Raw genomic sequence first — 21,649 nt, 5'->3', positions numbered from 1 at the left:
AGCTGGCCCGAGCAGGGTAAGCCGGGCAGCTGTTGCCCACGCTGTGCTGACCCGAAGCATCGAGCGGGAACACAGCTTTGTGCAATGTTCACACAGATGATTTCTTCCAGGAACTGGGGGGTACCAGCGGCTATGCTCTTACTGCCAAAACATGGTCCCTCATCCGTTTCCTTACTTTATCCCTTACGGGGTAAAATATTATTGCGTTCTGCCGAACCCAAGAGAGCAAACTGGGACAGCGCATATGAAATCTCTGTGTATGTTCAGCCACACATTTGCCATCCTGGAGCTGGATTCATTTACATTACCTTGCAGCAAGCTGGACATAAATTGAGAGTTAAGCATAGCTGTGGGCAACTAGCTTTTTGTGCACAACTGCAGTAATAATTTGGAGTAATTTCTTTTGCTATTTTGTTATGTCAGGTTTTTAACATTTGTAAGCCATTTAAAATGAAGAGACACGTACAGGGGAGTTTGTTGTAACCATGCCTCAAGATGCCATGTAGAATAATTGTGATGCTCCAGCCCTGCACAAACCTTTCACAGGGAGGAGATAAATATACTTTATTAAAACAGGAGATGTCCACAGCAAAGACCAACGTTAAATGACTGCAGGAGGCAACATAAAAATCACTTCTTTCAAAGTTCGCTCCTTTTGGTGAACACACAGCCTCTACCCTGGCATAATTTTGCTTGAGGCGCTGGATACTGTACTAAAGAGAAGCCATTTAAGGGAAAAAAGTATGAACTGTCAATTGTATATGAAAATCAGAGTTCATTACTTAATGATTCAATGCTTTGATACTGTAGGGGATACTTCAAGATCGGGAATTGTCTGGGAAATAAGCGGTCTCTGAGTTTATTGGACATATGCTTCTTTTTCTAAACAAATATACTGAAAAACAGTGTCCTGCAAGGGAGTAACTGGCTATGGTGTATAGTGGGACTTTGTTTTCTTATAGGTGGTGGTTCAGCCCTTCATTTTATCACTCAGAAATCTGAAATCCACTCTCAGAACTGCAAGACATTTGCATAAGTGAAACATGATGGAAGAACATCTCAGCCACTAATCTTTAATTGGTGTTACAAGCTCATGTAGATACAAAGCTAAGGGAAAATTTTTATTCCGGTTTTTTAGTTTTGCAAAACCTCTTAATAGTGCCAGGAACATGGGAGATGGGTCACAAAATCTCAATGAAACTACCACTAATACCTGTTCTGTGATTTTTGTATGTACCTTATGGAAAATTGGTCTTAAGTTTTCACATTATTCTAGCTTCCAGATAGAGTGGGGAAAAAAAGCTTTGCAGTGACAGAAGGTGTAAGATTATGAAATGGAGCAGTTCAGTTCAATCTGGTCCCTCTTAGATTTGGAACTTTCTATGAAGCCATTAAATAAATTACATGAGACACTGGAAGGAGAATTGTACGTCAGCACCTGATTCCTAATGATTTGTGAGATTTACAGAAAAAACATTACCAGTGTGTCCTTTCTCAAGATGGTGGCCATACTTTTATATAAATTATTTTGCAGCAAGAAGTATTTTTTTACATAAAATGGCTTGTTACATGCAAAACCAATAGTAATACTGAGAGTAAAAAAGAAACAGAATTCAGCAAATTGGGTTATAGTTTATGGGTCAAGCTTGGCAAATTGGGAAGTTACAACATTGCAGTGGATGTGGCAATAGCAAGGCTGATCAAAGTAATTGTAGCAAAAATACATGTGGAAGGTTGGGAACAAAAAGCAGCGAGTCCAGCCCTGAGCTAGAAGGAGATTGAATTTCAGAAAGCAAAAGATAGGGTCAAAACAGAAATTGTGTGGTCTTAGAGCAAAGAGCACATGGATGAGGTGGAGGGGAATATGCTAAAAAATATGTGATGACGAAAGGATAAATTGGTCCAGACACCTCAAAACAACTGGGAACATGTAACTTAGGCGCAGTCTGTTCAGATGTGAAGCAGGCACTGGAAGATAAGGGAAATGCAGATAACAAGTGACATGAAGCATTCCCCTCCCCTGCTCCCAAGGACAACAGGGGTACAACAGTGACAGCCAGGACCAGGAGTCAGCGAGAGGAGCAGCACCAGCATCTGCAAACGCTGGTGCTGCAGGGCCAGATCCTTCCCCAGGGAGGTGTAACCAGTGGTGGCCACGGCCAAGGAGTACGACGGGAAGAACTGTACCACGTGCCTGAGAGCCACCAGAAGATTTAAAGGCTGCTTTTCCCCATTATCTCCCTCAACCCCATTTTCTCTCCACAGCAATGAGAATTCACGTTTTCCTGGCAGACTCTTCCTAATTCCTTGATTCAACCTGCCAAACATCAGAGGGAATTTGTGGCATCATGGAGAAAATGGGAATTAATCCTGAAACGCATCTCATCACGGGGTACTTGGTGTCCTTTCTTCCAGCTGGCACTGGGGATCTCTCCCTAATGCACCTCCTTTAAATCACACAGATGATTGCATAATAATACAAATACAGAAAGTGGTCATTAGGGGGCCACAAAATAATACCGTGTTTGGGGGATCTGGCAGTGACCCCAGAGTAATTCTGCATGACCAGAGTTGGAGAATTTGCCTTGAGTGTTTAGGAAATCTTCTCTAAATGCTGATGCAATGAATTCAGAGTAGATTATAACTGGTTTCCTTTTGTCAGGTACTAGACTCTGATCGATTCTAGCATAGGTCAGGGTGCAATTATTTCATGTGCTTCAAGAAGTCAGACTGTTCAAAGCACTAACCTGAGACCAAAACTTTGCTCCATAAACAATACTTGGCGTTCAGGCAGAGGCAGTACAGGAGGCTACTGAGTGAACGCCGAGTGACATTTTTCATGCTTTGGAAAGCAAAGGCCATGGCACTAGGAGCACTACTTCATGTGACGGTGCCTTGAAGTTCAGCATGTCTGCTTTGCTTCAAGGGTCACTAGTAGCAAGGGCAGACAGGACAGTATTGCTCTTCTGAAATAGGGCCTCCCCTTGCCGGAGATGTTGGCATTGCTTTGCTGTTCCTCCAGCACAGCCTGTGTCATATATTTAATCTAACCTGTAGGATCCTGACATTTTGGCTTTTTTTCCCACCACCCCAGAGGACTGAGGATCACAGTCTTGTTCTTGCACAAAACCAGTGCTGATGCCTCTTGCATTAATTCAAGAGGCAGCTGGTCCCTCACCAGCTGCAAACAGCCATAAATTGACCTTAGGATTTATTTGCATAATGATCTAATCCATTTTCTGCTGAAAAGTTGGTAGCAGCCTTTTTGGATGATAATGGCCTGGGTGAGTCTTTCTGTGCACCTTCTTAACTTCATAAAGACACGCAGCAGATGATGCTCTGTGTTTGCATTTGTAGCCTCAAGCTGGATGGTTTGTTACGACACAAGTAGTTTGTGTTTTAACATATTGGGCATTTTTTTATGTTCTGGAAGATTTATGATTAGCAAGTAGTCACAGAGCAACTCATGTTTTAGTCTAATCAGGGAAACAAGTAATTATTTTTCTCAACAGTGGAGCTGTGATTTGAGTGTGTTTTCACAGTGTGAGAGGCACCTTGATAAGCCCAATTAGAGAAATACTTGTATTCTAATAGTCTACATTTGTTCGCATCTCTGATCTTGTAGGGAAGGCTGCCCCCTTTTTTTTTTTCTTATTATTTTCTTAAAGAAACAGTCTTTGTCTTTTCATCTGTCTGGGGGAATCTCAAAAAGGAAAGAAAACGGCAGTGTTTCTCTCTGCTGAGAGGATTTTTCCTGATTCTGACAGAGTTCATTTCAGAAGCTTGATCCAACTGACAGCCACCCCAGATTGCTACCCTGCTTATTGCTGTTGGTATTTAGATGCAATCAAGACTGGAGGCTTGATGACAGCCAAAGGTACCAGCAAGGAAATCTCCGATGACTCAGGCCACAGCAGCACTGGCATGGGGCAGAGTCAATGAAAAGCAGCAGGTCACTTAAAAGGCTAATTAGGATCATGCCCTTGAAGAGGCATTTTCTAGCACTGTTCTGAAGCTGGAGACAGATGAAGGTATGCACTTCATGTTACAAGTGCTAATCCTAAGTTTTCCAACAAGCACTTTGTTTGCAAAGTACAGTGGCTCTAAAGTGCATTTTAGTCAGAGAGATGGTGAGGTGTTTAAATAGATGATTCATAACAGGCTATACTAAGACACCACCTCCCACGCCCCCCCCCCAAAAAAATAATCAAAGTGGCCATTTCTTTGTGAGATGAGCAGGCAACAATCACCAGGCAGGGTAATGAAGTACCTCCTGGCCATGCTGGCTCTTTCCCATCCTGCTTCCAAATATCTGCACAGCTCAGAAGCGAGTGCAATGGTACATTCAAGGAGTGACCCGTGCTCTGCATTGCAGAAGAGTGATGATAGCCTTGCAGAGCAGCACAGAGCAGCTGAGGGTGGGAGGTACAAAGGTGAAATCTCATGTTCGGGTCTACTTCTGTTGTGCTGCCTTTGTGTGGACCTGTGAACCCACAGGGTCGTCCTTCTCTTTTCATGCCTCTGTGTGCATGCTTAGGGGTTCCTAAAAAGCTATACCCAAGTGATTCAGCTGTCAGAAAGACCTTATAACCCTTTGGGAGGAAGGAGCGGCTGGAGAGCCTAAGAAACACTTGGTGTTTCCAGGAAGCTTCACTCTTCAAATACCCAGAGACCAGTCAAGCAAGGATTGTCATTATTCCCCCAAAATCTGAAATAGTCACCCGAGCCCTCCATGGCAAGAGGGCAAGCTGCTCCCAGCAGGAACCAGCCAGAAACAGGCTGGGAATAAACAGGACTCTCATGCTTACTTAAGTACCTGTGAATGCCAATGATTAATGCTGCACCCCTGGCCAACTTCTCCCTGATGTAGGCAGTTGGAGATGAACGAGAGACTTTGTAAATGGCTTTATAACATGGAAAACCTTGGATTTATGGTGATAGCTGATGTTTTCCCCAATATGCATCAACTAATTTCTTTCTATATTTATAGCCTGCATGTCCTCTAACCAGTCTTACACCATAGCAACAATACCAAGCTGATTGCTGTACCATTGCAACCAACCTCGGTGGCAGTGAACAGATGTAGTGTTGCTTCAACAATAGCAGAGGTTTCATTTCTAAAAAATATTATTTAGGTCTTTTAGTCCAGTCACAGACATTATCTTTTTGTTTTCTGAACTTCTAGTGAGGGAAAATAACAAAGTGCTTTATAATGTTTTCTGTTTAATGGGATTCATGGCAAGCAGGACTGAAAAGCAATACAGAACAGGAAAGAATTTTGTGTTCAGTTCTTGTTTACTCAAAATTCCTTAATTTATCTTTCTAGATGTGTTGCATGCTATAACATCTCCCCTTTCATTTTCAGTGAAAAGAAATCAGAGAAAGAGTAGAAAAAAACACTACCCATGTGCCTGGTGTGGTTTTTTTAAACCTTTCTTGGTTTGATCAGTTTTGTTGCAATTGGTGAATTTTCAGTTTCCTGTCCCCAAGACGCAAACCTCTGGGTTGTTTACTTCTCCCTCTCTAAGTTTCAGTCTTTTGCTAGACTGCCTTTGACAGCTCTGAGAGGCTGAGTGATTGTCCAGAAAGACAGTGCAGGTTTTAAAAATTGCTTTTTGAATTAGAAGCTGTCTGGCTCACTCTCGTGACGATGCACTGAAGACATGATCCAGTAGAAATCAGCCCTGCTCAATACCTTTCATTATATATTTGCTACCGGAGAGAATTCAAGCATCTTACCTAGTTTTATTAACTTCCAGAAACTTACGGCAGGATTTTAGCAGTTCTCTGCTAAGTATTCAAGGGGGGTGGAAAGAAAAATCAATGGCATGTGTTTAAAATTCGCAGTCTTCTCCGTGCTGAGCATGTGTAATGCTTCACTTCATTTTGTGACTATGTATTCAGCTCCAGCACCATGATGAGACATTGCTGAGAAGACACATCTGACAGTAGCTCCCTAAAGTGAGTAAACACCCCTCTGTATGGATGCTGTTAGGAAAAACATCATCATTTGCCAGTTGTTTGGGTTCAGACCATGGGTTCCCAGGCAGGAAAAAGAAAGAACAGCTGCTGGCATCAGGGGCAGGGAAGGGATGCTGTTTGTACTCTGGCGCTGCTGGGGAGGGAAGGGACCAGTGTCTGGCCTCCATCCCGCTCCTTTTTTTGGTCCATGGGGGCAGGAAGGTCTCATCAGTTCTGAATGCCAGTTTAACCTGGGTGGCAGGTGACTTTGGTAGCTGTAAGGACCAGAGACAGCTTTTCAGATTTGCATGTGCTGGAATATGTGTGGCTTGTGGTCCCACTCCTCTTCCTCTGTGAAGGTGGCTGAAGGGCAACATCTGTCCATAACAAGATCCTCACCCTCAGCTGCTGCTGGGGCACGAAAGGAGCGGGGATTCAAGCCTTCCTCCTCCCGTCTCCCCAGACTGCTGGAGGCTCCTGGTCCTGTTTGCCAAGCCGGACCTCCCACCGCCTCACTGCTGAGATGCACCCAGCTCTACATCACCATTAGTAGCACTCCCTAAACAGCCAGGTTGGCAAACCCAGATGGCTGTTGTATACCAGACCCCAATTAAAGTTTATCCTTTGACCCCTTTTAGGCTCTTTTTTCCCTCGTCTCCCTCAATTCTGCTACTTCATTCATTCAGGGTATTCTTTCCAGCAGAGATTGCACATTCCTCTGGCTCCTGTTTTCCTTGTTCTGTCTGTTACAGGAATTCAGATTATCGCCTCCAGGGCTCAAGTGGAGTCCAGATTCAGTTCAACTGCATTTTCTCATCTCTCATTCTTTGGCTGAAAGGGCATCTTTCAGCGTGGTGTTTCTTCTGGTTGATAGACAAAATGAAGGGGGGGGGGGGGGAATTTCGGGGGAATCTCTTAGCTTAACTTGGTAGAGCTTGTCTGCCTGACACTGCAATTGGGAAACTTAGTTACTGCTACACACTTGCCAGTACAAAACAGACCAAATATTTACTGCCATTTTTATTTTGTTTATGATTGCTACAGAAAATTAACGATGTTGTTTTCTTTAATCCGATTCCTCATATCATGCCCAGCTCTTTAAAGAGCACAGCCTAACACTAGGTGTGTGCAGTAGACCTGCTGACCTGATTTTGCAGTGGGAGCTTAGCAAAGGGTCTGTCCCAGGGCTGCTGTTAGCTCAGGGTGTTTATTCAAGCTGGTTTGGGGTGGGGGGGTGGTCCTGAGCAATGCAGCAGACACACAGCTTTACAGTAGCACGTTCACCACCAGCGAGGGACTGATCCCGACCCCAGCAGCGTTTGGTGCCCTTGAGCAGAGGCAGCGGCTTGTTGCAGCACATCTACTATTGCAATAAGGACAAAACCCAACTTGTTTCATACTGCAGAGCAAACTCTGTAGGGATCACTGGTGTCACTTATGTCGGGAACTGGTGCAAATGGTACTGAATCTTCAACCCACAGCCTACTCCTGCTGTAGGACTACAGCCCTCTGGTGGTACCTAGCCACGTATTTTGTGAAGAGCTGCATAACATTATAGCTGAAACTCAACTTTGGGCCCTGACCTTTATGGTGTTGTCTGGAGGGATAGGAATATTTCTGGGGGAAAAGTCCAAAAAGCAGGGTGCAAGTCAGCATCCAGCTGCGATGCTCTGCATTGGAAATCTGCACCAGAGAATAATTTGTGAAGCAAATACAAATGCATGCAAGAGTTCTTAAGAAATGGGAGGATATGGATATCACAGGGTTGGGAGAGACCTCAAAAATCATTGCTGGGGCACTAAGAGGCCAGTAAGGAATCCCCCTGTAGTGTCCTGACAGTCATCAGTAAACTCCTTCCTAAGGTAGGATAAACAAAATATCCCTCAATCCTGGGCAACGTTTGCTTAGCCTGATCTTTAAAGTGCTTTAGTGACTGAGATTTTGCAATCTTTTATGTCCAGTGCTTCATTAGAGGATCAGTTAGACTACTTTCCTCATAACTCATTTATATCTTATATTGCACAGTTTAAACTCATTATTTCTTGTCCTATTCACTATGGACATGGAAAAGAAAAAAAAACACACCACAAACCTTTTTTTCAGTGTGCTGGACTCTTTTATGTTTGAATGTACATCACTTTGAGTCGTCCTTAAAGCTTATCAGCCCAAATTCATTTCCTCTTCCTCATCGGTCGTATTCACAAAGAAGTTCAGCTCTGAATGCCTTCACTGCAGCTCTTTTCAGCCATGTGACATGTGGCCTTTTGAGCATCAGTTCTCTAAATGAAGAATAACCTCCATTTCCATCTAATGAGACCTTGCCATGAAATGCTCGTAACACATTTCATTAGCACGCCCTGCTCTGAAGTCTCATTCTGGACTACAGGAACAGGAAACTTTGGGCTATAGCATCAGGCTCTGAATAAAGCAAAATAACTTGAAAAGACGGCAACAGTGAGCTGAGTGCCTCAGCTGGACTGTACTGGTAGAGCTCCGCTCTTGTCTGTGATTAGTTCATAGCAGCTGAATAGACAGACCAACAAGCTGTCATATTATTACTGAGCTTGGAGGATTAATTTGAAAAACCTGAGCAGGCTGCCTGTGGGGAGCTGTTTCAACTCTTACCCTGTCTCGACCCACCGATGCTGAAAGGGTTTTCCCCATGAGGAAAGGAACAGAGCTGGAAGTCCCCTGGGTAAGGAGGGTACAGGAGCCCCAGGGCCGCAGCCTGCAGCCACGGCCAGCACAAGCTCAGCTGCCAATCTGGCAGAGCACAGCTAGGGCTGGGCCTGTTCTTAGCAGAAAGATAAGGTTTCATTTGGGTTGTTTTGGTTTTTTTTAATTTGTTTTGACTTAGTATGAGGAACTTGTGATGGCGTAGCCAAGTAGCAAGGGGTACAAGCAGGTTGATGGCGTTGCCAAAATATACTCGTATTGTGCATAAGGGATATAACCAAGTTAGTCTGCAAAGGAGTTTATAGCAATACAAGCAATTAAAGAAGAAACAAACCACCCACTTGTACCAGGGATTTACTGAGCTGTGCAGTGGTAGGTAAACACCTGTTCTGGGGCAATGGTGGTGTATCACGTAGTGCATTTAAACGGCAAAGAGCCAGCCTTCAGATTTTGTTTTCCGAAGAACAGGTCACACATATTCTCGGGACAAAGAGGGAAAGATACAAATCGTTTCTTTATGTTCCTTCTTGTTTATACTGCAGGCCTTAGGTTAAAAAGATTGCATATTTTGCATAGAAGCGCTTATGTATACACACTCACTGATTTAAATCTAAAAAGCTTCCAAGCAGTTTGTCAGACATTTCATTAACGTGTGTATAGATAACCTTTCAGTCTTTGAGCCATCTCTAAATAGGAAACTGTCCGGGATCCCTTTGTAAGAAATTTACCTTGGTGGTCCATTAGATGAGCCAAATAACTCAGTGCATAACAGGAGCAGATTGATTCTTCTGTGGTGTTTTTGATGCTCTCTCTTTGAAAAGGAGAATAACAGTTGCAGTCTAGGCCAAACTGTTTTTCCTTTCAGGCTGCCTCATGCTGGTTTGCTGCATTTGAGTGTTCATGAGCTGTCTGGAGACCAGGGTGTCTCCTTAAGCCACCTAACTAAAAGTCAGAACCTCTGTCACAAAAAATTACTAACACAGAGCCTGAGTCGTCTAAGCTTGCTTTGGCCCCAGTAAAGCAGTATCTATAGCAAGTCAGCAGGGAAAACAGCCCAAGGTGAGATCTTACTGAATCGGGAATCCCACCTTAGAGAAATGCATGTAATAGCAAAACATGCAATAGCATATTGAAATACATGCTATAGCAAACTCAGATTTTCCTAGTAGAAAGCATGGGATAAATTTTAATAATAAAAATCGGCACTGCAAAGGTTCCCCTGCAGACAGACCGCTCTGTTTAGGGACACGGTGGGTCACTAAGAGGCCTCTACAGAAATTTTCATTTTATTACCTAAGGAGTTAAGGTGCATGCTCAGCATGGAGTCAGGGCTGCTTCCAGCCCCAGAGAGAGGGATGGGATAGTACTCACATAGGCTATTATTGTACGGAAAGGCTATCTAAAGCCTAAAAATCTCTTGCCATGAAAATACACTGCCCACAATCCAGCAGAATCTACTTTCTGATCTCTTCTGGAAGACTAACTTTGTAAAAAGCTCAACTACATTGTTCAGCTGGGCAGGCTTGTCCAGCCAAAGAGCTGCAAATACCGATGTGTTTGTGCAGCATGGAAAGCAGTGATTTCACGTCCGCTGCTTTATAAATATCCCAAACATTTCTAAAAAATCTACCCGTTTTGCTATTTATGTAGTTCAGAGACTACGTGTGGGGCTGCACAATGCATGTGCAAAGCCTACTTTGATTTTCTGAAAGATCATTTGTTCTTTCCCCATTGCACTTCCAAATAATCTGAAGCAGAATAGGAAAGATGCAGAAAACTTCTAATGAACTTTTTTTACCTTTTGATTCAGATTCGATAACGCAGAACCCAAACTTTGGAGTCGCCTGAGCACCCAGCTTCTTTCTTTGCCTCTGCAATTGCCGTCAGTGAGGCCACTCTCCGTTAAAGTTCCAATATGTGCAATTTAAATATTCATATAAGATGTTTCCATTAAAAAATGAAAGAGCGACTTTGACATAAATGAATTATTAACAGAGGTCTCAACATTAGACTGTCTTGGTGTTAGGCTTTTCGGCTAGGTGAGTAGATGTGCTTCTGGAAGAACGGTCCTAAGAAACGGGATTTTGCAAAGGGAAAGACTGGGAAAAAAGTACTAGAGAAAATACATCCATCACTTCCAGAGAAATTAAAGCCTCTCAGGGAATGGCAGCACACGAGACTCCATTACGGTGGGAGCAAAGGGAAGGAAGGAAGGAAGGATGGATGGTGGCTCCCCATGGGATAGTATGGTCTGTCCACCAAGTCACGAGAGGACATGGCACTTAGCTATCTCCAAGGAAACTGACCTCCCAACAGGGCGCTGTTAAGCATGGGGCTTTTAGTACCACTGCTGCTTTGATGCTTCTCATGCCAGGTAGAAATAATCTGCAGAAAAGGCTGACTGGAAGAAGCATGAAGTGAGAACTAAATGGCCAAATCTTGTACTTGGAGCAGGAGTCACACTGACTTTTATACATCCTAAATGATTGCAAAACTGTCAAATAACAAAAATCAAGCGCTGCCATCCACTACACCAAAATCCTGGCTCAGCAGCAGGCCTCTGCGCACAGCCCTGGGGACAACACCATGAGACAAAGCTCTCCCCCCAGCACAGCCACGAAAGGCTTTGAGCTCAGCCTCCGAAACTGCAAAGCGCTCGTTTTGTTGTCCGTGGATAACGCTTTAATCTGCTGAGTGAAAGCTGGACGTTGCTCTCTTTTATTCTGTCTGTACACAATTGCAATGCTCAAAAAGAAAAGCCCCTCGGCCCCCCCCCATACCCACTGCTCCTCCGAACTGCTGACGCCCGGATGGGCAGCCCCAAGGCGGGGCCGTTGGGATTTATTTAGTTCACTGCTGCAGATGATGCCTTTAGTGCCACAAACTGCCCTGGAGACAAGTCCTAATCATCTGGGGGTGTGATTATGTTCAGTTCTTCCTCCCCAAACCCCCCAGACGTAATTCAGATCCAAACTGGAGAGACGGGCAGGCACGCAAGAGGGGACCCCAGCATTGCATAGCCCTCCCAAAGCCATGTACAGGAGCAACTTCCTCCGTGAGGTGCGCAAGGAGAAGTACGAGCGGTCGGATGCCTACGATGAGCTGCGAGGCTCCCCCGAATTCGACAGCTTGGCCCAAGCCAGGGGCCTGGAGAACCTGCAGGAGCTCAACGAGCGCTTCGCCATCTACATCAACCGGGCACGCGTGCTGGAGCAGCGCAACACCATCCTGCGCAAGCAGCTGGAGACCTTCCAGCGCGTGGACGAGCTGGTGGGCTTGGATGAATCCTTCGCTGGGCAGATCGAGTTCAACCGCCAGCGAATGCGGGAGCTGGCATCCGACCGAGCCAAGCTGGAGCGGGAGGAGAAGGATGCCCAGCGCATGCTCGATGAGTACCGCAACAAGTAAGGCTTGCAAATGGAGGAAGATAGGTGGTATTATTTCCATAGTTAATCTTTGTAGTAAGGATGGGTTTGGTGTCACTGGCTGCTTCTCGTGCACAGGTGATGCCTTTCCATGTGTATCAGACTTGTAGCCAGGGATGGCGTGTAAGCCCATGGTGAAAAGCAAGGTGTCAGGACTTAGGGAGCTCCAGCTCTGCATTTCATGGTCTCACTGCTACTAGGCAGGCAATCGCCTTCTCCCTTCCATGGCAGCAGGTCCTCGCCGTGGCATGTGTTGGTTACTGTTGCTCATTAGCTTTAGGAGGATTATGTTCTGAGCTGCAAAGAGGGAATAACCCAATTAAAAAACAAACGGCTCGAAGCGAGTCTCGTGTCTGAGCAGCACAAAGTTACACAACCCCAAACATCTCCTGAAATGTGTGGGACATCTCTGAGAAACTCTTATTTACAGGCATTGTGAGGCACCTGGGCCAGTCTGTGCCAGCCACTACAGATGTGGGATGAAAAGAAAGTAAACAAAGTTTTTCCTGATATGTGAAATTTGCCCAATTAGTCTCCTCTTCTTCCTTGCATCCCGCTATTTCCATCTCGTGCTACTAAAGCAATAGCTGTGAGAACAGTTTTCCCCTAACTTCACCTCTCTTTAACCTCAGTAGCACCATAAATCAAAGAGCAGGAGCCTTGGGGGCTGAGGCATACGAGTGCCTCCAGGCACATGTGGTCCCTTCCCTTCAGCAACAGGCAGTGTTGGCTGTGTTGCTTAATTCATTACACAACGAGACTTGGTGAGTGTTACTCATAAAAGGACTGCTCACAGGAGAGAAGGGTCTTGGCTTCCTGTTACTTATGGGTCAGGTTTTTTTTCCCCCTAAATGTCTCTCTGGCCAGTTCACCCAGGAAAATTTGGCAGCAGCATGGAGGCTGAAGAGGAGCTTTTCATGCTCTTCCCCACCAAAGAGTGAGGGGTGAACTCCATATAACGTGCTTTAGCTTAGAAACACTTTTCACTGACAGTGATGGGAAGGAGAAAAATGAAATGTTTTCAACAAATGCAGTCTTGGTATAAATGCAGCCACTCCCAGGCAATGCTCACCACACTCACCAGAAACATTTTTAATAAGGCAGAAGGTGAATCATCTGGAGCACTGTCTTGCTGCTGCAGAAGTACAAGTCCCTCAAGATTTCATCCCTTGTCTCCATCACAGACTTTTTGTCTGACCTTGACCAAACCACATGATTTTTCAGTCTGCTCCTCCACTGATTTTCCCCTCCTCTGGACTAGAAAGTGTAAGACTGATAATATTTTCCTTTTCTGTCTCCAATCACTTTTCAGTTGGAAAGAGCCAGAAAACAGGTGCGAGATAATTGACGTTGAGGCCATCTGTGTCTTTAGGCCATGGTCCAATGATGTATCGCTATCAGCAGCCGTACAGTCCTAATGCACGTTCATCCTGCCCTCCCCAGCCCTGCCCGCTGCTCAGCGCACACCATCTGATCTGCCGTGCTGCCACAGCTACTCCTGGGGCCACCCTGAGATTTGAATCAAGAAAATGAGCTGGCTAAAAAAAAAAAAAAAAACAAATTAAAAAAAGTATCTCCAACCCAGTTCAGCGGGCTGCCATGCAAACAGCCCAGGGGGGCTCTGAGCTACGGCACAGCTATAGAAGAGCCAAGCCCTGATCTCTTTTTCTCATCTGACAGCAGAGAATAGCCCATCCAGGTGCACTGAGGCTTAATGCTGGAAAAATGGTCAGATGTCCACCATGCCCTGACTCAGTGCCAGCGAGGAATAAGCACCTGATTAAGCAGTTTTGTATTCCAATATTCATGAGCAGGAAATTCAGCTATGAGCCAATGCTATAATTTAGCTGTTGGCTCTGATACTTGTTCATATGTTTTTATTACGCAGTGTCCGTGAGATTTTGACTAAAGTCGGTACGTAAATGTCTAACTGCATGTTAGTTAAAAATATGTGCAAATTGTATAGAAACATGCAGTGCTATGGTATGGGCAAAAATGCGTTATCTCTGTCTGGAGTACTTCAGGCAGGGGAAGAGCCATAGCAGTGACATACGCAACTTTGATTGCAACAACTTGCAAGAAAAATTGGCGAGAAAAAATTAGAACAACTGGTAGGAAAAAATGAGTCTGTACTGGCAACCTTTTAATGGATTCCTGCGTCCACCTGAGCAGTTTGTGGATTAACTGCCTGTATAGTTCCTCAGCAGCAGGATTAGCGATCTGATGCAAAGATAATTTAGTTTTTATTAGAGTTGCTTTATGCAAGCTGTAAATAGGTGGGGAAGAATACAGGACATTGAAAATCCTGGGGGGGAAACACCCAGAGAAGGGGCTGTGCTTTTTGGAAGTGAGATTTAGGACCTGTTACAGGGGTAGTTAGTGACGACTTAGAAAAAATGGATGGTGCCTTGTCATACAGTCCTGGGATGTTCACTCAGCAGCAGTAAACAAAAGTAAAAAGGAAACTTTTGACTATATCCAAGCCAACAACGTTGCAATTTAGAAATTAAAGATACACAGGGCCATTACAGTGGAAGGGCAGTGGCCGCTTTTTAACCAAATTGCCTTCAGTTCACATCAAGAAGTGAATTTTGGTTTGGTTTTTTTTTTTTCTCTTGGGAGCTGCTGAATTTGACCTGAAGACAGACATGAAAGTTTCTTCAGCGTCTGAAAAAAATTGGTTGGGTTTTGAGTTGCAGGCGTTAAAACAAGGCCAGTGCTCTGACGCTGTGTACTCTGCCTTCTCACCCTGTTTCTAGCTCAAAGCCATCCCGATGGCTATGATTGCAGCTACTTAAACTTATAAGTAAAGGTCTCTCAACAAAATATGGGAGGAATAATGTTCCGTGACGTGTTAGGGCCTTGCCATGCTGCTGAAATCAGAGGTATTCCTGTGCTGAAGACCTCTCTCCTACCTGGCTCTGTGCTCAGTTGGCAGCAGGCAGCGCGGGTTTCTTGCTTCATTTTGAAACATAAAGGATCTACTTTTGGCACACTAGGATTAACAAAATCTCTTAGAGTGGAGCGTTGTGTACCAATTAATTGACAAATGCCTGTGTTCTTCACTAATGCAAAGAACTTTAGCTCTTCCAACCCATCCTTTTAGTCACATTCACAATTTGGGAAATAGATTTATATCTATAAGTAAACCTTTTAAAGCTACATTTATACACGGTAGGGCCTGGGACTACCGGGTCTGTACAATTAAATGTGCATGAACCATTGAAAAGTAGATCTTAGGTTAAAATTTATTTTTAAATCCTCTGTAGTCACATTCGTAGCTTTTCACATTAACATGAGCAATTCAGACTCTGTACCAGTGGGGAATTCTCTTGAAGTTGCAAAAAAGGCATCGCTAAGAATTGTTTGGATGCATCTCATAAAAAGGCTAATTATGCTAATTTTATTGAGCATCATTATTATAGCAATGTTGCATCTGGCTGTGGGAAAGGACTGTATTTCTCTCTCCATGATATTAGGAAAGATGCTGAAACCCAGATTCTAGCACCCTTGACTGAACAGGATTAATCAACTTCAGAAATTAAGCGTCTTGCTAATCGATTGTTTCATTTAAAATTCATTCACTGCTAATCATGTGGGTTTTGCATGCACTACGATTCCTTGGAAGTTGCTAGACACAGAAATTGGCACTGTGTTCTCCAAGCTGCGCTGCGTGGTGACGCTTAGACGAGCTGACACCCTTTGGGGCTGCAGTGGAGACCCAACACCCGTGAGAGAAGACAAAAACAAGTAGGAAAACATGATAGCTGGGATATGGGGAGCAGTAGGGACTCCGTAGCTGGTGACCATTGGCAAAGCCGTCTTCAAGCCCTGTCCGCAGGGGTTGTCTCTGTGCTGCTGCTGCTTCTCTGGTGATAGGGAGAGCTTTATCCTGCTGCAGCTGCAGGTGAGGAGGTCCTGCCTGCCCTCCACCCCGTCCTCAGACTGCCAAAATCTTGCCCCGTGGCTGTCAGCTGCTTGATAGCAGCTTCTTGATAATGCAGGTAGCAATCTGTTCATAAATCAGCAAAGCGCAGCCCTCACGAAGGCTCATCCTAGCTTTCACAGTATAAAATACAAGCATTATTGGCCTGTCCGTCATCCTTGCAGGACCAGCATTTTGCAGTTTGTGCTCTCTTTGGCATCCCAAATTACTGCTGCCTCTATTGACAAAAGGCTAGCAAAGTGCCTCAGGGAAACTGAAAAGGAGAAAAGTAGTAGAAAAGTTTAGCGTGGGCTTGTGGCAAGCCAAGAGGTTTCATATATTGCTGGAAGAGTTCAGTAGGGTTCAACAGAGAGGCAGCATTTCTCTTTATATTAAAAGCACAGGCTTGACACCAAATGGAGTACCTGGCCACTGAGCATCACGAGGATGTATTGTGACTGTTTTCTCTTTGGAGGGGAGCCAGCCCTTGCACTGCAGCAGAGGCAGGGTCCGACTAAAAAGGGCCTTGCCTTGGCCCCATCTTTTAAGAGCAAGCACAGCCTGTCTGTCAGCTGGGGATGGGAAAAGAGATTTACAGTGCTGCTGGAGCCGTGCTTCCCAGGTGGAGAAACAAGCCTAGCGGTGGGCTTCCCTCCGGCATGCCCGATGCTCTCACCAGGGCAGTGCCCCGAGCTGTAGGGGGCCTCAAGGGGCTTAACAAGTACCTGTAAATCTGTGAGTGCCCCAATAGAGGGCTGCTAACCTGAGAGGTGAGGTGATGGGAACCTTTAAAGCTCTTACCTGCCTCTGTTTGAGCCTGGCAGCCCCCTCCACTCTATTTCTTTTCCCCTTTGCAAAAAACAATTAACACCCCATTTTTCTAAACAGTCCAAAAAGGTTTGTTGCACTCCTGAAGCTACTTGACTGGATGAGAAGGTTTTGGTTTTTTTTTTAAATGAAGCAAATGAACTTCATGGCTCTTAAAGGTCCGGGAAAGGCTGACCAGAAGCCGTCTAAGAAAAACATGGCCTCTTTTAAACATGTCCAGCTAATCACTTGAACGTTGAAATCAGGTTTGAAGCATAACAGGGCTGCAATTTGTCGGCCATTGCACTTACATAGATACATTTCAGCAGGCACAGAGACATCGTGAGGTCTCTGAAGCATTTCTAAGAGATCCTTAGCTCTTTTGCACTGAGCTGCTGGAGTAGATGATAGAACATCACTTAAAAGCAATCCTCCTTCAAAGGATAATCACACAATACTAACTCTCTCAAGGCTGCCAGGTGGATTTATGGCTGTGTGACACAGCAGGTGTTTGAGTTATCTGAGAGTGAAGGAAAATGTAGCTGAATATTTCAGTCATTGAAGGAATTTCTGAGTGAGGCTCTAGCAACTTGGCAGGTTTGAGCAGGTCTGAATGACATTAGGGCTGAGATTTAGACCCTGACTTTATCGGGTGGTTGTATATTACTAGGAGTGTAAATCCAGCCTTTTATTGTAGCTGATTTCACAAGCTGCCACAATCTGCTTCACTCTTGCTCAGTTGTCAGAAAGTATCTATGTTAACGAAGTGTTTATTGTCAACTGCACACAAAAATTTTATATGATAGAAAATTGGTTGGAGGTGAGCTACTTGATAAACAACAGAAACAAAGGCAGTCTCGCTTTTGAAGCTGAATATTCTTGGTTGTATCCTTGGAAGTGAACCCTGTGTTACTACAATTTGGCAAAAAGACATTGTTTTAGTTTTGTCAGAAAATAGCACTTCAGCTGAGGAGGCCCAGCAATTTGTAGGAGTGATGGTGAAGTCAAACCTCATCATTTTCACTTGTTTCTTTACTGTTCATGGTAAGAATTGAAAACAGACCAGTGACCGGCCCTGCTAATATTATGGGATTTCAGAAGAAGAGAAAGTTGGGAAACCAGAGCACCAAGTTGAGTCCATTTCTTTGTTCTGCCAAGTTCTTCCTTTGTGGTCCTGGTCAGTTCACAAGTGACTTCATCCCTTCAGCTTTCCAAGACACGTTGAAAGAGATGAGAATAACGTTGGCTGTTCATCCTTCAGGAGATAAAAAGAAAGAAGCGAGGTTGACATGACCATTGTAACTTGATCCTTGATGTGTTCAGTCCAGGAACTGACAAGTTTCCTGTTGACTGGAGCAAGTCCCTTAGATGCCACCAGCATGCCTGGGCTGAATCGATGATTTCAGAAGACGGGCGAGGGTTTATGTTCGATTCTGAATTACAACCATGTTCATACTTGTGTTGATGCCATTGCTTGTACTGCAAGTGAAGGACGTTCACCAGCACAGTTGATTTGTCAGCAACCATGAGGGTTTCTTGTAGAAAGTAAGAAAAGGACAGCTTTTTATATCTCTGTATCTCTATTATTTTAGGGAAAGCAAAGGGATAAACAGCAATAGACTGTATTTATGTACTTTGGCACTGGCAGCAGATGGAGTTTGATGAGCCACTTGTTCAGTACTGGTGGCAAAGTCTCATTGCCTTGTACTACAAGATGCTTCTGGCTGGTTTTGTTATATTTAATGGGGTCTCAATAAACCATACCTCCTATTAAACATTTTATGTATAGTTTATTTAGGGAAAGGAGTAAACAACAATAATCAACAATTAGGACGTTTTGTACTCTGCAGCTAAAAGGATTTCTTAGAAGATAATTCTATCTAACATACAAATACAGAGCCCTAATTCTTAAAGAATGTGTGCCGTTTCCTCAAATGAAATATAAACATAATATACATCCATTGTTCACTCCGTACAGGAACATGCACATTATGCACTTGTGGACATTTTATAAATGCATAAGAATAGTTGGCTAAATGCAGTCCTTACTAAGACTCTCATGTGATTTTGACCAAACTGAAATATGAATTGCTATTAAAGAGGACTCAAAGCTTGATCCATCAAAGCAGCCTAATACAACATTATTCATACACAATCAATATGTGAAATTGCAACCTTTGTGTCTAATGTGTCTGTCATGAAAATGCTTATTGAACACCAGGTAGAACAGAAACCCAAGTACAATGTAATTAAATGCTAATGTGCCAACGTAGCAACTATTCACATAGTAACCACTGATGAATGGCTGTCACTGTAGTCCAACGCCAATCAAATAGACTTTTATTGTAAATAATCTGTTCTTGGGCTTTCTGTGAAGAAGTGATAGCAAATGTGTGGCATTCCATTGTCTTCAGCTACATAAGATGAGGACAAGAAGTTAGTCAATTCTGCAATTACTCTCAGCATCTGGGACCAAAAAAAAAATTAATGCTAATTACATAAATGTTTTGGGCCCTTTCAAGATTCATATTCTGCTTTAGTGTGAAGCATATATTGTGCATGATAGTGCAGATGACAATGCAGTTTGCAGAAGGATGAACCATTGAACTTCATCATCTCCTTTATTCTATTTGCAGGTATAGAAATGAACGTGAATATCAGCAGAGGCTAAAAGAAACCCTTGAACGCCTTAATAAGGTAAGCCTGGAAAAATGGAAGAGGAAAGGTCTTTATCATTTATTTCCTTTGGTTTCATTTACTACAGCAAGCTGCTTTGAAGAAGCAGTGGGAAGATAAAACGTTAGAGCAAGACATTTCTTGTCATTATGCACTGATGAAAAGTTCTCCTTCCCCTCCATCCCCCTCCCTAAGCCTTGTGCAAATGGCTGAGCCTCGGTGTGTGCGTACGCGCTGTATAGTGCCCTGCTCCGTACAGTCCTGCTGATTTTGGTCATGTAGCACGTGCCATCTGCAGCCCACAGCCTCAGCTGTGCTCAGGACTTCATTAATTTTCCAGTAAGACCAAGGACTAGGAGGATCTACTGCGTGACACTCCTTTTAGAGCATCAGCAAATGGCTCCTGCATTCGTTTCGGGACCTGGAGTTGAAATACATGTTGCTTCTTCCACATCCAACGTGAACTTTGCAAATTCACCCTTGCTGAAGATTTGGCACATGTTTAGGTGCCTTTAAGAACTCTTTTTAACTCTTTTAACGCTTTTTTTTAACTCAGAAGACAATTTCTCTCTGAATGAATTCAAGTCTACACAGAGAGGTAGGAAGAGCCCATTTATTAGTCATACCGTGCAGCCGATACACATACCTCAGAGTCTGGAACATGACTGGAGAAAACGTGTTTGTTGCTAAATACCTTCTTCCCCCCCTTTTTTTTAATACAGCTACTGTATTAAAGTATATTTAGAACTGATATCATGGCATGAGAAAATGCTGATTGTGTCCAAGTCTTGAAGTCTGGTGGGTCTCAAAGCTCCTCAGCCCCTTGCAGGATATGGTCAGCCCTTCCCAGGGCAGACCCTCAGCTTCCCATTAGGTTTCCAAATAAAAGAGAAGCCACAAAACCCCCCGATTTGTTCCTTTCACAGTGAAACACGAGGAATGTTTACATCAAGCTGCACTTCCCTGAACTAATACCATGGGAAGAGAAATAATAATAATAATAATAATAATAATAACGCTTAGAGAAAAGGTAAAAGTTTACTAACATATTTAGGAAGTTTCCAAACCAGGTCTGTGAAACTGAGAAAGCCTGATTCATCCTCTCTTGCTACTAGCTTTCATCTGAGTGAAGAAAGTTGTATTATATCTTTCCCCAGTTCTATTTTTCACAGCTTATCCTTCGTCTTCTGTATTGGGAAACAATTACGGGTGGATTAAATAGAGATTTTTGTTATTTCCCCATTACAAGTGGCAGGAGCTGTTCTGCTTGAGCACTGTCATATCAGTGATATGCAGGTTTTGTATTAAAACAAAAATTGCATTTTAGCATTTCTGTCTCCAATAAGCTCTAGATATAGAGCATTTCTGTCTCCAATAAGCTCTAGATAGCATCAGTGCTATTTTCCAGTGTGCTAGCAGGGCTCTTGGACACCCTGCAAGCTCTTAAAAAATATTTCTGGAGGCAAATACTTTGTAAGGGGTAGCTGGAGCTGGTGGGTCCATCTTCACGGTTCCTTTCAGCCAATCTGTGGCTAAAGAAATGTGGATTGATTTGACAACCCCAGGCACAGCTGACAAGATCTTGAGCCACAGGGGGTGTTTTTATCCCAGGCCACGTCTGGGCTGCCCCGGGCTGCCCCCGTTGCAGCAGCTCCTTGTATTGAGGCGCCAAATGCTGGATAGAACACAGCTTATTTTCTGTACAGTGCCCAAGACATAGCCTGAAACCTGCATGTGCAGATGTAAACTCATGCCTTTTCCAACAGACGGAGAATCAGTTTGGAAAATCAGCAATCAGCAGTTCCGGTGCGATCTAAGGGATTTCTCTTCCATGGTAAAGGAAAACGCTGCTTCAGCACATGGATCAACGTTCTGGAATCAGCACCTAAAGCAGAATGGTTTTTTGGAGGTTGAGCGAATAGCAAATACTGCAAAGTTCAGAAGAAAATATGTAGGCACTGCACTGTTCTGATATAGGCATCAACGCAGCTGGTCTGTCTGAAAGCAGGGAATAAAAGCAAAAGTATTTTTCCCCTTTGAAGAAACATTCGGAAAGCCAAACTTTTGGCTTTTGCTTATTCCGTGCAGAAGTATTTGTTTATCAGTATTATCTAGGGACCTGGGGGCTTTTTTTGGCTCCCCGCCAAACCTCCCAACACGGCCATTGTCCTGCTGATCT

At 43.9% G+C, this 21,649-nt stretch overlaps 1 protein-coding gene across 1 annotated transcript in view; it reads left to right on the top strand.

Annotated features, from left to right (window-relative positions):
- Positions 1-11,521: 11,521 nt before the first annotated feature.
- Positions 11,522-21,649, top strand: part of BFSP1 (beaded filament structural protein 1, filensin) — a 21,062-nt gene continuing 10,934 nt past the window's right edge. The window contains exons 1-2 of the mRNA XM_009328258.1: positions 11,522-12,041; positions 19,431-19,491. Of these exons, the coding sequence (XP_009326533.1) occupies positions 11,671-12,041; positions 19,431-19,491 (432 nt within the window). The 5' untranslated portion in view covers positions 11,522-11,670. The remainder of the gene's footprint in view (positions 12,042-19,430; positions 19,492-21,649) is intronic.

The sequence above is a fragment of the Pygoscelis adeliae genome, unplaced genomic scaffold, assembly GCF_000699105.1.
Source record: "Pygoscelis adeliae isolate BGI_AS28 unplaced genomic scaffold, ASM69910v1 Scaffold547, whole genome shotgun sequence".
NCBI classification, from domain to species: Eukaryota; Metazoa; Chordata; class Aves; order Sphenisciformes; family Spheniscidae; genus Pygoscelis; species Pygoscelis adeliae.
Note: the sequence above shows the minus strand (reverse complement) of the source record. Positions and strands in the feature narration are given on the sequence as shown.